General features: G+C 42.5%; 1 protein-coding gene across 5 annotated transcripts in view; it reads right to left on the bottom strand.

Moving 5' to 3' along the window:
- The window catches only part of NXN (nucleoredoxin), a 140,718-nt gene that overhangs the window by 21,205 nt on the left and 98,528 nt on the right, over positions 1–20,985 (bottom strand). For all 5 annotated transcript variants that reach the window (XM_025041790.1, XM_025041788.1, XM_025041787.1 and 2 more), the window contains 3 exons: positions 4,120–4,237; positions 1,960–2,093; positions 1,366–1,466 (listed from right to left, as the gene is read on the bottom strand). In XM_025041790.1, coding sequence (XP_024897558.1) covers positions 1,366–1,466; positions 1,960–2,093; positions 4,120–4,237 — 353 coding nt within the window. The remainder of the gene's footprint in view (positions 1–1,365; positions 1,467–1,959; positions 2,094–4,119; positions 4,238–20,985) is intronic.

The following is a 20,985-nucleotide window of genomic DNA, read 5'->3' as shown; positions in this document are numbered from 1 at the left end:
TTCTACCAAGCTGTGCCCAGGGCTCTACAGATGCTGGGGCTTCGAAACACCGTGACCTCAGACATCAGGCTAATAAGACAGAGTGGGTTACACCACCCATTCAGGTGCATACCAAGAAGCAAACGCCTCCTCCCAACACGGGATGCCAAACTAAAACACCAGGCTTTCCGCAGCCTGCTTCCCTGAATCCTACCAGTTCAACCCATGCCTAGCTTTTCGTTTTTCAACACAGACAGGTCTTATTTTTATAAGAAGTGTAGATGTTCAGACACTGCGTTCTCAAGTGACGCTTCTATTTTGTGAGTGTAACAGTGATTTGTACAGGACCATCCTTTTAGGCAAGCATAAACACTATGATTCCACATATGAGAAATTGCAGGAATTACAAATCTAATTAAAAAAGCAGATCAGGAGTTTCTTGAAGCTGGGATTTGGGGGTGAGGATTGACTGATGAGAAGTATGAGGGAGTCTTCTGAGTGATGGAAATGTTCTACATGGGTACGTGGGGACATACATTCTGCGAAATTGACTGTATACCTAAATGTATGCATTTCACCGTATGTAAATTATACTTCAATAAAGTTGATTTTTTTTAAAGCTTTAAAAAGTGATTACTTCACCTGGCATGCCCTCAAGCTTGCCTCCACTCAGTGGGGAGCTGTAAAACAGGGGGGCGGACCACAGGCCAATAAGCCAAGCACGAAATAGTGCAGATGTCAAGAATATGACAGCACACAACACGGTCTGTGTTGGCGTCTCAGAGAGCCTTCTGTGAAAACAGGCACTTAGAGGCAGAAGCATCTGACGGCTTGGCCTGAACTGGGGCTGGAATTTTGTGATAAAGGAAGGTCACTGATGAGTAAAGCCAGTGAAAAGGCAAGAAGCAGAGGAAATTGAGGCTAAAAGTACCTGATGCACTTCGGGAAGAAGGTCTGCCCTTCTGGTTTTATGATAGCCCCCAGACAAAGTCCATGGCCAGAGCTAAGAAAAATGATTGCACAGCCTTCCAAACAGGCATCATATTTCATTAGTCTCTAGTTCTTTTCTTTTCATCTTTCTCCCTCCATATTCTTTCGCCACAATCCAAAATGCTGAACAAATCAGAAAAACACTTTCTAATCTCAAATGACCCAGGCCTGAATTAGGACAAACCCCCATACTGACAGCAAGAACAAGTTACTCTCGGCTTCCCTTCAGACAATCCCAGGAGTAACTGCGAAATGTGTCCATCCCTCTGCCAATAATCCCAGATATGTCTTCCCTAATCGCTAACTCCAAGCTTTACACTGAAGAAATGAGACGTGTAAGGGAGAACACCTTCAGAAAATGAGAACTACGCTGCCACCTTCCCCAGCACACATTACCTGTCTGCACTAACAAAGATAATCTCAAATTTCTGGCCTGCCTCCTTGATCTTCCGGTAGGATTCCACCAGGACCCGGGTGAGGCTTCGGCAAGGTGGACACTGAAAGACAAGAGTGGGATCCTGTAGGGTGACTTTACACCTTCAATATCCCCTTTCCCAGCCACTTGCCATGAGAGGCCAGGCAAACAAGACCCAAGTAGGTTTGGGATGGCAAAACCTGGTTTATGAGAGGCGGAAACAAACGTGCCTCTTATAATGGCAAGCATCCAGCACAGGCTCCTCCCCACCCCTCACAGTGTGCCGACAGGCAACGGTCAAAGGAACCTCTTCAGGGAGCACTAGAAGCCTCATCAAAACGAGTTAGGAAAGCTATCCTTTTAGACCTATCAAAAGAAGTCATTTTCTTGCTGCTATTATGATTCATAATAATAAGCACTTATTGCACGCCAACAAGGCATTATGCACAGGAGAGAGGAAGAATGCCGGGAAATTATGCCCACACAGTCCCACCTCCAGAAGCCAGTCACAATTGGTCTTCGTGGAGACATCACCGTTTCCTTCTGCCTGGGCCAAAGAAGAACCAAACACTCACCCAGTGTGCGGAGAAATAGACTCCCACGTGAGACCCCTCCAGGCTGCTGCTCTCCAGAGACTGCCCATTATTTCTAAGTAAGGGCCCTGCAATGACTTCCCTGAAGGGTTTAGGTCCCCAAGGGAATTCCAAACCTGCAACAGGCAACAGATGGCGAGAATGTTAAGACTCTTCATTGTGTCCTCTGACCCAAGAGGCCTCAGGGCTGCAGAGCATAACAACTTTATCATCAAATAGTCTTTAACACACCCATAGGGTGTGCAGCTAAAAATACAGGAATAAAAGCAAAACTCATCCATGGCAGAGCCCTACCTCAAGGCAATGGTTCTTGAACCTGTATGATCACAGGGCCCAATCTCCTGCAGGGCTTTCGAGGAATACAGAAACCCAGCTCACACCCCAAGTCCCAGGATCCAGGGGCAAGGTTGAAGCTGTATGTCCAAAACAAAGCGAAACGGACTCTCCCAGTGCCTCTGATGCGCCAAGCTGGGGAAGCACTGCCTCAGATACTAACCTTGAATTTCTTCAATTCCAATCCTGGAATCTCCGTGGATCTCAACTCTGACTATATTTTAGAATCTGCTGGGGAATTTTTAAATCAGCTGGGCCCCACCTCCTAGAGATTCTAGTTCAGACGGTCTGGGTTGGGGCCCAGGGAACCAAGTAAGATGAGAATTTAAATCTATAGAAAGGAAAGAGTAAAACTCACTCAACCCAGATGGTCTACATTCTGATGACACTTAAGCCCCAGGCAGGAAAAGCAAATAATATGTTCTCAGCTCAACAGAACAGTGTTTTCTCACAGGGTGGTCCATGGACCACTTCCTCAAAATCGCCTGGAGTGGGGGAAGGATGGGAGGGAGAAGCACAGACTGGTTAAAGATGCAGGTGGCCAAGCCCACCCTGAACAAATGGATCTGAAAATCTTGGGAGTAGGGAAGAAATCTGCATTTTAATAAGTTTCAGAGTAGTGCGTGCGTGCGTGCGTGCACGTGTGTGTGTGTGTGTGTTTAAATTTGAGAAAGTAAAGACTTGGTTCTACCATGCCCTGGGTTTTACTGAGGACAATTCTTTGACACAGGTGAAATTTTTACTGGGGAAATTTGTGACCATGCTCGAATCCTTGCATTGGATCAGTAAGTGAGGAGGGAAGATCTTCTGACCCTTTTATGACTCCAGTGCAAGGGAGAGAGAAACAGATGTTGGACAGCCACTGGGCAGGGTGAGCTGAGCAACCTACCAATGTATAGCTCTCCACCCAGCTGGCCATCAAGACCAAGGCCTGCAGGACTTGGGCAGCACCAAGAAATGAGGTGCACTCACTGCTGAGACCAGGAGAGCAACAGAGACTGCAACTTTGCTATGGTAATGTATTAAAAGAAAAAAAAAAAAAACTCCGCAAATCACTTAGCCTATCTCTAATTGTTAAGGTGACTGCTGCCACTGAAACAGCACTAGAAGTCAGTATCTGAGCTCTAGCTGGTTCTCAACAGCCTCCTCAGCCCTCAAAGCTAAACTTCCTTTTTCAGATTCCATCTCCTTTGGCCCATGAATTAAAGCTCCCAGGAGGGACATTCTGATCCCTTTAAAAATCTTAACCGTGACCTAGAGAATACTATAATTTCATCAAGACAATACTCTTTAGCCAAATAAACCCACTTACATGTGCAGTTGACCCCTGAACAACATGAGTGAACTGTGTGTGTCCATTATACAAAGATTTTTTTCAACTGACGACTTGAAAAAACTCATGGATGAACTGTGTAGCCTAACGCAGATGATGTAAACTTACGGTATCGATAAATACAGTACACTACTGTAAGTGTATTTTCTCTTCTTTATAATTTTTTGTAATTTTCTATTCTCTAGCTTACTTTTTTATAAGAATACATTATATAATACATATACGAAATGTGTGTTAATCAACTGTTTATGTTATCAGGAAGGCTTCTGGTCAACAGTAGGCTATTAGTAGTTATATTTTTGGAGAGATGAGAGTTATATACAGATTTTTGATTGCGCAGGAGTCAGTGCCCCTAACTAAACTCCACGTTATTCGACAGTCAACTGTATTTCATTTGTACACTGTCTAGCAAAGGGGAGGAGGTCAGGGTAGCAGGACGGAAGGAGGAATACAGGATGGATTTGCTAAGGTCTCACCTTCTGGGTCATCACGGATCACCAGCAGCCCATTCCTACACACGACCTTCCCAGTGGTGGCGTCTAGGAATATTAGTGATGGAATGTTGGAAATTCGATATTTGTTCCAAAGTTTAAGCTGTAAGAAGAAAAGTTAAAAGAAGTTGGTTAAGTCCAAACTGAATTAATTGCAGAGTTCTTTTGAACCCCTCAGGCCTGAGGGTAAATGGCCTGGAAAACACTAAAGTACAGATAAATGAATAAGTGATTAAAAGCAGGGCTGGCTAGGCAAAATGGATAAGTGAAGCTACAACCTCACTTGTCCCTGTGGTCTATGACAGGGGATCCTGTGTCTGAGTCCCACCCTGGCACCAGCCGTGGCAGAGGCTGATGGGAGATGGACGACACCTATTCTAGGAAAGCTATTCTCTCTTAGCTCTCCCCTGGGCACTTTCTCTAACAAACATGAAGATAAAGATGGATTATGCATCTTTCAAAGGTAGTGACACCTCTGCTAGGTGGGGAAGGCAGGAGGGGAGGCTTTTTATTGGTGCCTCTCCACCCTATCAGCAGGCAGGTACTCCCCTGCCCTGCTATGTCCCCTGAACCCCAAGAGGGAAGAGAGAGGGTATACAACAGAAGACAAGTAGTTAAAATCTGCCCCTCTCACCACCTCACCCTGGAATATCGGCAGTCTTTATAAGCATGTGCTATTCAGCCAGCAAATATTAGGGAGGCAATATCCTGTGCCAGCCCCAACCCTCAGCTCTCAGTGCCACTCGAGACAATCCACAATCTATTGGGAGGTTCTTGAGGCTGACTGTGCATACTGCCACAGAACCATGTCTAAGTGGGGTGAGGCTGAAGAAACATGAACCCAACAGCCCAGGGCTAGGAGCCAAGTATGTGCAGGCTCCTCTGCTCGTGGATGTCTGGGTGAACACTGCTCAGGTGGGCCACTGGGTACTCAGGAACTTAACTGCCAAGTCCAGAAAATAACATAATTAAATGAAATGTCAAGCTACCAATTCACCTCCGGGAAAGAAAGAAACAAGGATAAACTGAAGAATGGCCCATTGGTGATTTAGCTGCGAGCCTCCTTTCCAGGACTGGGGCCCAGACAGGAGGCCACTGACCGGGGCACGGGCAGAAGAGGGCATGGTTATGTCAGAGAAAACAGGCATCAGAAGTCTAGCTGCATACAACAGAGGGAAATGCATGTGTGGTTGTGATTCTTATTGTTTTTAACTCGATCCCAGGCAGCAAGGGAATTGGGCAGTGTATCTGCCAAGAAATGTTAGGATTCCCCTGTGTGTGTAGACTTGGGTCTTGGCAAGAAGGGTTGTGGGACCCCACCTCAAAGTGGGTGGGCCCTGCTTTTGCCTGCATGTTTTTCACAGCTCCATCTTTCCAATGGGCTCCCTAGCCCAGGACCTCAGAACAAGAGGGACTCCACATATACACTTTTCAATGACTAGCATTGCATCATCGCAGAAAAAGCTAATAAAGGATTCAGAGTAAACATTCTTAAGAGAAGAGGTTCAACAACAGAACAAGACCATGTGTTGCTGGGATTAACTTCACAAGTTGGCTGGTGCAAAGATTTAACTGGGTTAATTTAACAACAAAAAGGAGGTAAAAAAGAAAGATTAAGGTTATGAGATTTTTCTGGCTTAAAAAATAATTATTGAGGGAACAAGTAATTATTAAAAAAAAAAAGGAAACATAGCATACCACAAAAATTGAGATAAAAATCACCCATGACTCTTAAAGAGGATCAAATATATGGTAGCTGAAGGAAACTGGACTTTGGGTGGTGAACACACAATAGAATATACAGATGTCAAATGATAATGTACACCTGAAAATTATATAATTGCATTAACCAATGTTACCCCAATAAATTAAAACAAAATTACCCATGACTCACCACCTATGACAGCTTACACAATTTTATATTTTCACCAGTGGCAAATAAGAGTGCCTATTTCCTAGTACCCTCAGCAACATCATCACCAACCTTTAGTTTTTCCAATTTTATAGGAAAAAATGACACTGCATTTTGGTTGCTTATCTTTTCCTTATTGATGTTTAGGCACATATAGCACTGTTATAAACAGACTGTTTTAACCCTCAGTTCTGTAACTGGTTAAGTACTGAAATTCATTCAACAGATATTAATTGAGCATCTATTATGTTCTAAGCACAAGGGATACAAGAAAGAACAAGGCAGATGAAGCCACTGCCTTTGCAGAGCTTCTATTCTAGTGGGAGAGACAGAGAATACAAGCAAGAATACAAATAATAATTTTAGGCACTTATAAATGATAAAAGGAAAACAGAGCACTCATATGGGGCCAGGCACAGGCACTGGCTGACCTTGCCTTGCACCAGAGCCCCTCCCAAGAGGCCCCAGAACCAATACACCTGGTGGCCAGCTTCAGACCACACCAGAGCACTACCCAACCACCTCCACGAATGACATTCCCAAAGGGCAGACTTAGCAGGCATTGGAGTCCTGCTAAAGTAAAATCTACTCTGTGGGGTCAGCCCCTGCACAACAGCTCCTCCACCATAGTCACGACCATTTCTCACAGCCAATCAGCCTGAGGGTCAAGCTCTCCCACTGATGTACCAACAGCAATCAAGGCTCATATACAAAAGGAGGGCACACACAAGCCAAACAAGGGACACACCTGGAGCAACCAGCTCAGGTGACAAAAGAGACTACACCACTGGGCCCCATAGGACACCTACAATAAGGCCACTCTACCAAGGCTGGGAGACATAGCACATCTACCTACTACATAGAAACAAACACAGGGGTCAGCTGAATGGATAAGAAAACAAAAATCGTGTCCCCTTTCAAATGGAAGAACAGAACAAAACTCCAGAAAAAGAACTAAACAAAATGGAGACAAGCAATCTACCAGATGCAGAGTTCAAAACACTACTTACAAGGATGCTCAATGAACTTAGGGGAAGAGTAGATGAACTCAGTGAGAACTTTAAGAAAGAAATAGAAAACATAAAAATGGATATAGAAAACATAAAAAAAGGACCAGTCAGAAATGAAGAATACAAGAACTGAAAGGAAGAATACATTAGAAAGAATCAACAGTAGATTAGATGAAGAAGAGGATTGAATCAGCAAGATTTGGAAGACAAGGTAGCGGAAAACACCCAATCAGAGCAGCAAAAAGGAAAAAAACTTTAAAAAGTGAGGATAGTTTAAGGGGCCTCTGGGACAACATCAAGCATACCAACATTCACATCATAGCGGTACCAGAGGAAAAGGGAGGCAGCAAAGAACTGAAAATCTATTTGAAAAAATAATGACAGAAAAATTCCCTAACCTGGCAAAGAAAACAGAAATATAAGTTCAGGAAGCACAGAGAGTCCCAAACAGGATGAACCCAAAGAGGCCCACGCCAAGATACAACACAATTAAAATGTCAAAGATTAAAGACAAAGAAAGAATCTTAAAAGCAGCAAGAGAAAAGTAGTTAGTTACATTCAAGGGAGCACCCATAAGACTGTCAGTTGATTTCTCAACAGAAACTCTGTAGGCCGGAAAGGACTGGCAAGAAATATTCTAAGTGATGAAAAGCAGGGAACTACAACCAAGATTACTCCACCTGGCAAAGCTATCACTGAAGAACAGATAAAGAGCTTCCCAGACAAGAAAAAGCTAGAGTTCATCACCATCAAAGCAGTATTACAAGAAATGTTAAAGGGAGGAGGAGGAGGCCAGGAAGGGGAAGAAGAGAAGGAGGAAGGGGGAGAGGAAGGGAAGGAAAGGAGGAGGAGAAGGGGAGAAGAAGGAAGAGGGAAAAAGATAAACTATGAATAATAAAACTATGAATAATAAAACGGCAATAACTACATATCTCTCAACAATTACTTGAGATGTGAATGGATTAAATACTCCAATCAAAAGACATAGGGTGTCTGAATGGATAAGAAAACAAGATGCTTACAAATGATGCCTACAAGAGACTTACTTCAGAATGAAAGATACACAGACTGAAAGTAAAGGAATGAAATTTTTTTTTTCCATGAAAATGGAAATGAAAAAAAAAAAAAAAAAAGCTGGGGTAGCATACTTATACCAGACAAAACAGACTTTAAAACAAAGGCTATATAACAAAAGACAAAGAAGAATCCAGTAATTCCACTTCTGAATATTTATCTAAAGAAACCCAAAACACTAATTCAAAAAAATATATGCACCTCTAAGTTCACTGCAGTGCTATTTACAATAGCCAACATATGGAAGCAATGTAAGTGTCTATCAAGAGACGACAGAATAGAGAAGAAGTAGTACATATATACAATGGAATATTACTCGGCCATAAAGAAAAATGAAATCTTACCATTTACAACATGGATGGACCTAGAAGGTATTATGCTAAGTGAAATAAGTCAGACAAAGACAAATATCATATGATTTCACTTATATGTGGAATCAAAAAAACCAAAATAAACCAACAAAGAAAATGGAAACAAACTCATACATACAGAGAATATTTTGATGGTTGCCAGATGGAAGGGGTTGGAGAGATAGGTAAAAAAGAGGAAGTAATTAAGATGTGCAAATTGCCAGTTACAAGCATAGTCACAGGGATGTAAAGAACACCATGGGGAACATAGTCAATAATATTGTAATAACTATGTATGGTGTCAGATGGGTACTAGACTTATCGGGGTGATCACTTCATAAGTTATACGAATGTCTAATCAGTATGTTGTATACCTGAAACTAATATAATAATGTATGTTTACTGTAATTGAAAAATAAATTATTTTTAAAAAGGAAAACAGAGCTGAGTAAGAACAAAGCGTGCTGGGGGAGTGGTACATATTTTAGGGGTTATCTGGGAAGGCGTCTTGGAAGAAATGACATATAGATACCAATAATGAGCAAGCCACGCATGCATTAGGGAAAGCCATGTGAAGGCCAGGGAACCTGCGCAGAGGCCAAGAGGCAGAGTGGGGAAGGCCGGAGTGAATGGAGCCAGATAAAGCCAAGGAGGGGAGGTCGGAGGGCAATCATGGACCAGATTTTTAAGGCCCATTGGTAAAAATAATGGAATTTTATTTTAAGTGTAATATGTTAAGGTTAGTGGGGAGTGAGATGATCTGATTTCCATTTTGAAAAGGTCACTTCAGCTGCTGTGAAGAATGCATAGCAAGAGAAGACAAGTGGAAGGCAAGAGACGAATTGGGAAGGCTCCTACGAACAGCTCAGGCAGGGGTTAAGAGCAGTGGTGAGGACTTGGGTTGCAGCAGCAGAGAGAGTGAGGACATAATATATTTGAAAACAGTCAATAGAGTAGGTCGACAAATTGAATGTGAGGAAAGGGTGATGGAAAGGAAAAGATCAAGGATGTGTTGTGGTGTGGGGGCTTGAACAAAAGTGTGTCAAGAGGTCCCATTAACTAAGATGAGGAACAATGGAAGAGGAAGAAGTTTGAGAGGAAAAAAGTCAAGATCGGACAGGTCAAGTCTGAGGTGACTATTAGACATGCAAGTGGAGATTTCAAGTAGGCATCTGGATTTACAGATGTAGACTCAGTGGGCGGGGAGGGGATGAGCTATAAATCAGGAATAATCAGTGCCTAGATGCTGTTAAGGGTCATGGGCCTGGATAAAGTCATCCAGGAGAAGACATGGCTATAGAAGAAAAGAGATCCCAGGGCAAAACCCAGGACCACCAATACTGAGAAGGAGTGATGACTGACATGAGAGAAAACGAGAAGAGACTCTGGTGTCTCAAAGCGCAGGTGAAGAAAGTGTTTTGAAGAGGAGGGAGTAGGCAACTGTGTCAAATCCTGCTGAGATGTTGAGTAAAACAAGAATTGACCAGTGGATTGGCAACTAAGGTCACATACAACCTTGACGGTGTCAGGGAGGAGTTGGTGAAGTGACGAAGCTGAAATACAGACTGGAGGGGCAGAGGGAGGGAATGGGGTGCAGCTCTGTCTAGCACACATGCCTAAAGTGGGCCTGAGACCCAGACACGTTCAAGTTCTCTTGCCAACATGTGAAATACCTAGAGGAGAATAATTAAAAGAAAAGTTATAAAAAGAGAAAGAAAATGGCAGATAAGGGACTGAGTTGGACTATAGACAATCCTCTTAAAGAGTTTGTTATAAAGAGAGTAGAGAAGGGATTGTAGCTAGAAAAAAGCATGATGAGGTCAGAGGGACGATATTTTAAAAACGAGGTCAGAGGGAGGATAGTTTAAAGATGGGAGATACTATGACATATGCCAGTGAGGATAATTCAGAAGAGAGAGTAAAAAATTGATGAGAAGAAAAAATGAAAGAACAAAGTCCCTGAATAGGCAAAGGAGTGGGATCTAGGTCACGAATGGAAAGGTGGAGCTATAAAAAGAGCTAATTTTAAAATATATATATTTTACTTCAAAGTAGTTTTTTAGTCTGAAGAGAAAAGCCATGCTATTTGAAAATAAAGAACTTTATCTTCTTTTTACAACAGTTATATCATTTATTTCCTTTTCTAATAGAACTATATTGGCTGGAACTTCCAGAACAATATTAAAGGGCAAGCATTCTCATCTTCTACCTGACTATCATGAACATATTTGTAATATTTTACTATTATATGTAAAATTAGCCACTGGTTTGAGGCGGATATTCTTTAATGTGTTAAACGAAATAGTCCTGATTACTCAGCCTTAAAAAGGAAGGAAATAATGCAAATATGCTACAACATGGATGAACCTTGAGGCCAGACACAAAATGACAAATACTGTATGATTCCACTTAAATGAGGTACTTAGTCAAAATCATAAAGACAGAAATTATAATAGTGGTTGCCAAGAGCTGGAGGGGACAGGAGAATAAGGAATTATTGTTTAACAGGTTTGAGTTTCAGTTTTACAAGAGGAAGAGTTATGGGGATGGATGGTGCTGATGGTTGCACAACAATGTGAATGTATTTAATACCACTGAACTGTACACTTAAAAATGGTTAAGATGGTAAATTTTATGTTATGTGTATTTTATCACAATAAAAATAGCCTTCTGTAACTTTCTGACCAAAAGTTTTATCAGGAATGGATGGTTACTTTGTGGCTATTCTTTTGACCTACTGTGGTATATTTCATTAGCAGTCACTCCAAGGTTAAACCATCCTTGCCTTCATAAAAGAACTCTTCCCTGGTCACATGTGTTGGTAAAAGGCTTGGAGTTCCCACAAGCAAATGGCATCTTGTAACAAGATTCTCTTTTGGGATAACTAGACTGTTCTGTAAAGTAAGCTACAGCCTGTGAGCCTTATATATGAAGATGGCAGGTGCAACGTGATTAAACAGAGTAGTTTGAATCTAGGCACCCATATTATACTTGAAATGTAGGAATGTAACCGGCTTTTGGCACATATATATAATTTTTTTTTTAATGGTAGGTTTGGTACCTGGGCAACTTAGCCCCTAAATTCTTGGCCACTCAGTGTAAGTCAGGACCACTCCCCTAGGTGACATCATAAAAGGAGGTCCTAAAGGCTGGCCTGCTTGGAATAGCCTAAGGGCATTAGTCTTGTTCCTTTTAAGACTCCCCTCTTGACAGATAAGAAAGCACTCATTTTTTCTGGGTCCCTCGCATAGGCAAAAGCACTATAACACCTCCCCTGCTCCACTCCCAATCACCACAGATATTTCTTTTCTCTCGGTATCCTACTTGGAGAGAGAAGGAACTGTAGCACCTATGACCCTTATCTTCCTTCCCTTCCAATGCAACTCAAGGAAGACAGGCGGCCTTGGCTTGTGTTTTATCCATGGACGTTGAGTCTTTGGTTTCCAAGTAAAGGTCCATTGGTTTAATGGGGAAAAAATTAGGCTTCTTAGACAGACGCCTGATACTGAAATGTTGATCTTTTTGTAGACTAACATGTCATGGTCTAATTTTATATGATAGTGATTTATTTAGGGACTTATGTCACTCATCAGAGATTTCTGGATTTGCATGGGACTATTGTTCTCAGGTTGTAGCATCGCTATTACTCTGCTCTGAAACAGTAAAGAAGGCATAGGTAGATCATTCCAAACATGTCAATTTTGATGCCCAAATCAGAAAGTGAACCTTATGTTAAAAAAGTCATATAGATCTGCTTTGATGATGGTTTTCTTATGCTGACTAAAGAAATCCTTGAGCTTAAAGTAATGATCACCAAGATTCGCCTCTGTGCCTTTTCAAGTGTGTGTGACATCTGAAGTCCACTAAAGTTTTTCAAAGAGGCCTCTTAAGAAACAGTGGTTTCAGAACCAATTTTGGGTCACAGATACTTTTGAGGACAAAAGCTATATAGTTCCTTTCACCAGAGAAAAATGCACATGCACGAAAGAGTCTGTGTGTAATTTCATAGAGTTCATGAATCCCTGGAAGCCTGTTAGTGAACCTGTCTGATTCCCCAGATAAAGACCCCCTTGTCTTAAGAGTTCATTTTAGTGTAAAACTTGACCTCGATTCAACTAGGAGACTTATGATATTGTCCCATCTTTATTCTTGTCATGAATGTTCTCTCTAATAAAAATCAGCATTTGCCTAAACTCTAAGATGTTGCAATAGTGAAGAGTGGGAGATTAAAATCTCATTATACTGCTGCTGCTATGTTCTAAACTCATTCAGAGCCGATTACCTCCTGGTCTCTAATTCATCCCTTTGTCTTTAGGATTGTGAAGATCAGAACCACACAGGACCGAGCACTAACTGCATCTACTTTTGAGGATCTGCAAGAAATAAGTTCATATTCTCCCTTGGTACAATATTAGAGCATTTAATCAAAGTCAGAAGCATTAAGTGTTTTCTCATTGTCTTAAAGTTCCTTCTTAGAAAGACACATGGAGTTTAAGAAGAAAATAGAATTCAAGGCGCCTGAGTTTACATACCGGCCTTGACATTTTATTAGATGTCAACAGGTGACATGGTACCAGACCTAGGGCAGGTCACGCCTCTTCGCCTAGCACAGTAATGCCCATATCACTGGATGAATATGGAACTTAGATGAAGTAATGTGCGTGGAGACACTGAAAACTAAAGCATCATATACATGGGACATATTATTAATATCTGAATCAAATTTATGCTTATTTCCCCCTTGTCTTGTCAGCATCCTCTTCAAAAAACATTTTCCTGTCAACTCTCTTTTAAAGTTAATCCATCAACTGTATATAGTTAGTAGGCTAAATACAAAAATGGAGATTTCCTTCTGTAACAAGTGGTAGTTTTGCCATAAGAATCTTTTGCAAATCACATACGTGCGTTTTAGCCAGTTTTATGGAGTCTGCCTTTTTTCTTTTCCTTTCCTTTCCTTCCTTCGTTCATTCCTTCCTTCATTCTTTCCTTCTTTCCTTCTTTCTTTCTTTCCTTCTTTCTTTCTTTCTCCTTCCTTCCCATCTCCCATTTTGGATTTCCAGGTTTTAAAGGGGCATCTGGAAATTTTTTTATAACTGAGTCTGTGGATTTTGCTTTTCTCTCAAGAGAACTCTGACATCACATCTGATTCTGACAGGAATTCCTACTTTGTTTCTTCATCTTCTGGCTTGGATGACGAAGCGTAAATACAGTACAGTCTGTTACAGAAGAGCGTAGGAGGAGAAGAAGTGGAGTCAGGCGGTTCCCGTCCCGGCAGCCTTTGAATCAGGACACTGGACTGAGAGCAATGGCTCACATTCCACTGGACATTGACAGACAAAAAACTAATGGCAAATTATACAAGTACTTTAAAGGACTAAACTAACAGGCATCATCGCAGTTGTAAAGGACCAAATGACTTTTACATCCAATGCTGGCTCTCCTTCCAGTGACTGTCCTGGCAAGAAAGTCCACCCCAAGTTCATTTCGATGACACGATGGATTTGGTGAACCACCTCCTTTCATAGCTACCCAGAGGCCAGGTAACTTAGACTAAAACTCTCAAAAAAACCCCAAAGCCTAGCAATCTAAGTGTTTATAAGTTCGCTAATTTCAGAAGCGAGACAACAAAGATGGAATAGAAAAAGAAAGAGGAGATGACATTACCTCAACTTAGCAAAAATCAAAAAGGATGACAAAATGGGCTATTGAGTTACTTAAAAGTTCCCATTCCTCAGCCTGGCGGCTGGTTCTGGTTAACAATTCCAAGGTTGTGGCTGAAGCTGCATCATTCTAGGAATGTTGGTCAGAAATGCTTTTACAGTGACCCATGAAACAATGAGGCAAATGTCAAAACGGACAGGATGGGGAACTGGTAGACTGTAAAAATGCAAACCATAAAGCCGAGCTAATCTGAAACATGGGTGGAATTAGTCAGCACCCACAGATGCCACAGGGAAATGCAACCTGGTGATTTCCGAGAAGCCCCAGCTCCTGAGGGCGACATGGAATCTGCCTCTCATTCTGAGGATTGGGCCTTGCACTTGACTGGGGGTCTAAGTTTTTATTTCTCAACAGCTGCTGCAAATCCATGGGATCAAGACAAAGCTAACACAGATGTAGGGTTAACGTGCTTCGGCAAGGTCAGCTGGAGCCTCTGCAGGCAGACTTTACTCTTGCCCTTCCACCAAGCGCCAGCCACAGTTAACACTATCCTTTCTGTGTGCAGCTTTTGAAAACAGATCCTTAAAAGTGTCCCCACCCTTCCTAACCAAACACAACCAAAAGCCCATTCATTATATATACAGTCTGAAAGAAGAAATTCCCCTTGCCCCACTTTCCTATGTTAAGGGAGTATATATACCAGAGGTGACTTGGCACAGCCTCAGGAGCCAGACTACTCAGGCCTAACTCTGTTCCTGCCACTTGCTAGTTAGTGACCTCAGACAAGCTACCTAACACTCACACACACGCACACTCTCTCTCTCTTTGTTTTCTCATTTGTAAAATGGCGATAACAGTACCCACACCTTACTAGACTGTTGTGAAGATAAGATGTGTGACATAATGCCTTTAGAGAAGGGCCTGGCATGAATTTGGTACTATATTATTATAGTTAGCTGCTAGTGTTAATGTCAATTATTGTTGTTGTTATGCCAGAACCATTCTAAACGCTCCAGCAGGACCTGATCCTCCTATCCTCAGAGTTAAGACCACATCTGGCTTCTGAGGCATGATTCTCACTGTATGATTTGACCTGTGACTGAAATTTTACAGCCTAGTACAGCTGTTGGCCAAGTACAACGCTTGGCACATGTTACGTGTTCAATAAATGATGGGTAAACAAATGGAGGAATGAATGAATGAAGTGAATGGAGAACAGGAGAGAAGAAACACTGTGGATAAGTCAGCCTAGCTAGCAATCAAGTTCAGCTGTTTAAAGGGTCTCTTTATGACCAAGACTCTTCCTAGTTCCTTGAGATATTTGGGGGCCCAGAAGGTTCTTTAAATTGCAGAATAAATTACCCAAAATAAGTGCGAGTGGAATTAAGAGCTCTCGTCCCTTTATCTAACAGTACCTTTGATCCCTGCACCCTCCTCACTGTCCCATCTCTCCTTTACCTGGAGCCAACACACAGAATGACCAGCATGTGAGACCAAGGAAAAAATGTGGATGGGCTGGGCCAGGCTGGTTGGAACCATCACTAGCTTATGAGAAATCAAAGACCTGATAGAGGATTTGGAGTTATGAAACTAGATTAACGATCAAGAAGACCTATGACCCAATGGTCACAAGAGTGGGATGTTTAGAGAATAATGTGTCCACTCCGTTTCCTGCAGACGAAAGAACCAGGCATTAAACACACAACGTGCCCTCCTTCTGGGTCCATCTCTGCTGCTCCAGGCTATAATAAAGAAAAAGAAAAGGCTGAGTAGTAGGGACATTAACATTTTTTTCTTTATTTCTCTAAATCTCAGAACAGTTATAGTTTTCTAACCAATTTACAGCTGACCTGGCTGGGCTATGCTATCCAACAGAGCTTTATCAGGTGTGATTTACTTAAATATTAATCAAAGTGCTGCAGGGGAAATGAAGGGGGAGAGATACTGTGCCTGGCTTCAGAAACCTTATAATTTAGAAGTGGAAAATGTTTAGAATGGTAAATTTGATGTTACATATATTTTACCATAATAAATAAAAAATCAAGTTATGAGTACATATGTACAGGCAAAACATGAGGCAGATCGTGACGACTGCCAGGAGAGATGAGCAAAAAGGGCAGCAGGAAAGACTGGCTCCATCCTAGTTCAGTGACTATGCCAGGAATGCTAAATCAAACACATTTACCATTTCAAACATCTACCACGTAACCATTTTCATTCCAGACAGGGGTTGTTGCAAGAACCAACAGTTCACAGCTGAGTCTGGTCCTTGTTAGTCAGTCAAGTCTTTAGTCAATACTTTTGTTTGTCAGAGAGCAGTAGGGTATAGGGAAAATGACTAAGAACAGGGTTCTGGAGCCAGACGTCCTGGATTCAAATCCCACCTCTAGCACATTACCTGCTGGGTGACCCTGAGCAAGTTCCTTTACTCTCAGAGCCCGGTTTCTCAAGTAAAACTAGGATAATAATACCTGCTTTAGTGTTGCTATTAGAATTAGATGGATCCGCATCTAATTAGAACACTGCCTAGTTTATAGTAAGTGTTCAGTAAATGTTAGAAATGCTGATGATGATGCCACCTAAAGAGATACTGCTATTTCTCCTTGACCATAAGTGGAAAAATGTGATGACCCCTCTAATCCTCATTCGGACCCATATCAGCTGCAGGTTCTCATTCTGGTGGAGGAAGGATGGGGGAAATGACCCCTTGGGCCTTGTATCAGTTTGGGAACCTGCACATAGAGGAACCAGGCCAGGAGACAACGTTATAAAGTAAATGCCAGTTATTCCCAGCCTGGTGGTGTGGAGACTTCTTAAATTCTTAAGAGCCTCACATCACTTTGCAAGATACTCTTTTACAACAGAAATCAATTTGCTGCTAGTATGAGGTAGAGAATCTGATACGGTATTCCTCTTTTTATCTATTTATCCAAGAGATGTCTGTCTTCATCATCAGCCAGCCTTCTACCACACACCCCACTGGTTCACAGCAAGCTAGGCTTCCATCTCGACTTGTCACTCCAAAGTGCTTTCAAGTACACTGCCGATTACCAGGATAAAGGACTGCACGCTATATGCTTCTACTGGCCTTTGAACACAAAACAACCACTGCCCCTTAGTCCTTCTTCAAGGGGTAGCTGTGTTCTAACTGCCCCAAAACCTCACTTTATCAAGGCTGTATACAGAGTGTAGCAGGGAAGAGCACAGGCTCTAAGACAGATGGCCTGGGTTTGAATCCTGGCTCTGCCATCTCAGGCAAATTACTTAGCCTCCCCAAGACTCACTCTCTTCGATTTAAAAATGGTTTTGTGACATCTACCTCCCTGGATTACACAGTGAGGATAGATTACACATAGCAAGTGCTCAGAACTGTCCCTGGTACACCACAAGCAGATAAACACACTTTGAATGTGTGCCCTTCCAGATCTTATATCAGAAAGCCCATTTAGGGGCAACGTGCCTGCACGCGGTTCTCAAATTGCAAGAGCTTTTAAGTAGTATTTTTGACTATGGTATCAGGACACCACAGAGCCACCAGTCCCTGCCAGGGCTGGGACCTAGACCAATCCACACATATAAATACAGAATATTTTACAAGAGCCCCTCTGCCAGAAGGGAAGCAGATTGTCCCTGATGAAGGAAGGAGAGAGCAGAGGAGCCTCTATCGCCACAGCAATGGCAAAAGCTCCTCTTCTTCATGGAAACGGAGACACTTTCCAAAGGGAAATCCACTCTGTGGCTCCTTTCTCAGTATGGGAGAGTGGTGGAACTCCACTAAGAAATGGTCACTAGTTCTGAACAACCAGCAGAGACACAATGCGCTGACGATAGCCATGCAGGTGAGCAGCAGAAGTTAAAAAATAAAAAGAAAGTGTTCCACATGGCTCAAAGGCCTGGCTGCCAGCATCGGTGGTGGGCTATAGTTTTATGATTCTGGTGATGAAGGAAGGCTACAGCGGGTTACTGGCGAGAATGAAGGGTGAGAACGGGAAAGAGGCTACAGAACACATGCAACTAGCAATCGAAGAAGCTGGCAAGCACATTCTAAGACACCAGTGGCCTCTTCCTCCTCCACACTCCATCCCTCTCAGGAGCCACTCACCAAGCAACCCTGCTTCTATACAAAACGTCCTTTCAGAAAGCTCCACCTTCGGACCAGCGTTAATCAACAATACCACGAGATTAATGAGATAAAACGATGTTTACTCACAAATATAAAGACGAAAATGCGTTTTCTTCTCACCCTTTCAAAAGTGCTGAAATGCAAAATAGTTCTTAATCACTTTAGTTCACTGCGGGGGTTGGAGAGTCCCGTTCTCAAACACTTGGAACCTGGTATCATTTCTAACACCAATGAAAGAGGTTCATTGGCTACGCCATACAATTTCCTGCTCTAATGACTCAACAAGCCAGGAGATAAGCAGTTTGTTGGGAGTACAAAGCAACATATGGCTGCCAAGTTCTTTCTGGCCGAAACCACAGACGGAGTGAAAAGGCTGCTCTGCTTCCCTGTGCCGAAGCTCTCACAAGCTGACAGAGGGATTTCCTAAAGCCCCATCTGGTACAAAAACCTCTACTGGGCAGAGTGGTTTGGAACAGCAAGCGGGTGGCTAGTAATAACAGACGAGGGCCAAATGCTACAAAGAAAGAAGAACTAAAGAAGTAACTGGAGTTTTCGTATAACAGAGAGGACAAGGAGCCAGAATCTGAGAGACCACATCCCAGCTCCAAAGGCAATCACTTCTGGTGGGAGATAGGGTTTCTGTGGCTTGTGGCTTGTGGATTCCTCTGCTGATATTATCAGGAAAGATTTCAAGTTCGCCCACATTCACTCCAAGCAGTGTATTTTTACTTGAACACTGGGATCCTTGATCTGCCACCTCCTTTGAGAGACATGTCACCATACAAGTTCTACCCAGAATGTTAAGTTCATACCAAAAGAAATAAATTCTGAGCATCTGCACACCAGATTTTTATAGGGTCCGTAAGGTTGAAACAAAACAAAACAAAACAAAATAAGGAAAAAAGGAACCCTAGCAATAAGGACTGTGGAAGGAGGAGTGACATTCCTGCAGGTCCGGGGATTCTGCCGGAGGAAGTTGCTTGTCATGGCAGGAATATTTCCCACTCCTCCCCTCCCTTAGTTGGAAGGTGGTAGATGCCATCAATGCACCCCAACCAATCTATCCTTCGTGGCTCAATATAAGATGTAAGGCAATCAAATCTGGGAACTGGCCATAGCTAATGAAGGGACTTTGCAAAAAAATATGCCAGGCAAGGCTTTGGTTTGTTGTGTTATTAAAAAAAAAAAAAAAAAAAACTCTACTATGAAGACTTCTTCATTGGAAAACAGACCTTCCCCAGTTAGTTCAGGTTCCCGAGGAAGGACAATTGGGTTCCCCCAGTCTCCTCACTTCTGGGTGGGCTGACGAACCATGCCCTTGAGCTCCAGGCTCTGATTTTCAGCACTTGAATGACATGCCCGGCCTGATTTACTGCATGTGATAGAACCCCCAGGACTAGGTACCAGAGTAAAAAGTTTCAATGGCAAAAAGAGGTAGATTTCATAAACTCTGGAAACAGATGTGAAGTGACCCGCCAAGTCAATAACAAGAGATAATCCCACCTGTCTAGAATGCAACTGTCATCCTCACAGGGCTCGAAACCCAAAAACCATCTTGCATTTCCTTCCTTCAGATAGACTAAATCTTATGCTTTTGTCCTTCCTTCAGATAGACTAAATCTTATGCTTTTGCATCTTCAGTGCATTATGTTTGGTAGGTCCTTGATAAGTGATGATGATGATGTTCAGGCTGAGAAAGAATCATTTACTAGCTTCTCACATTGGTCTCCACAGATGCAGCATGAAAAACAAGCAAGCTGGTATTTCATTTTCACACATTCATCGTCGTTCCTACACAGCTACTAAATAAGTTGCTATCCAAAAAGCAATCAGGCAAATAGGTTCCAAACTTTCTGCAGCTTCCAGTCGATTAGGAATGTGATTGCATAACACCTACTAACCCAAATGCTATAAATTACAAGTCAGTAGGGTGAGCTTTTCCATGTCCACTCTCCAAATGAAAATAGGAGCAGGAAGTGTGGTTTGTGAGAATTACAGAGATGTTTATCATTTCAGCGCCATCCATACCTGTTCCACTGTGGAGCCATTAGCACTCAGCAGAGCACTCCTTTCAATTTCCTATTTGATTGTTATTTCATCAGGGCGGTTTTTTCCCCTTGCCCTGGCTGCACAGAAAATTCTGTTTCTTGGCAGAACTTTCCGAGTGCCCCGTTAAACCCCTTGTTACCACTTTCCTGCTTCAGGAAGTTCCACCAAGCCCCAGCCAAATGACAAGAGGAGGAAAGGAAACATTTACAATGATGTGAGAAATTCCCAGTCTGGAAAAAAAGATCAAAGTGGATAGTCACAAGAGACCATTCTGCACGGAGCCTGGCACACAAAGGTCCTTGGTACACTGGACCGGGTAGGTCCATGATGGGAACAACATTACGTCACTGGGAACCCAGCAAACCAGGCTCCTCCACAGCTCTGTAATCAGCACCAGTCACTCTGCTAGGGACCAGCTGTGTCCAAGCGAAAGGAATCATATTCTATACGAAGACACTTTGATCGCCATGCTCCAAGAGCCTTTATATAGAAATGGGTTGTGGCTTGCATTGTTCCCCTCTGCCAGCTCTTGAAATGAAAGGGTTCCAAGGCACAATGAAATAAATAACAGCAGGGAGAAAGAAGGAGGTAAATTGTTTGGAAAGTAGAAGACAGGGTGGAAAAGATGAAATTCAAGACAGATGTGTGAGAGCCGCAAACATATGTCCTTGA

Source organism: Pteropus alecto, unplaced genomic scaffold, assembly GCF_000325575.1.
Source record: "Pteropus alecto unplaced genomic scaffold, ASM32557v1 scaffold98, whole genome shotgun sequence".
NCBI classification, from domain to species: domain Eukaryota; kingdom Metazoa; phylum Chordata; class Mammalia; order Chiroptera; family Pteropodidae; genus Pteropus; species Pteropus alecto.
The sequence above is the reverse complement of the archived record's forward strand: the minus strand, read 5'-3'. Positions and strand labels throughout refer to the sequence as shown.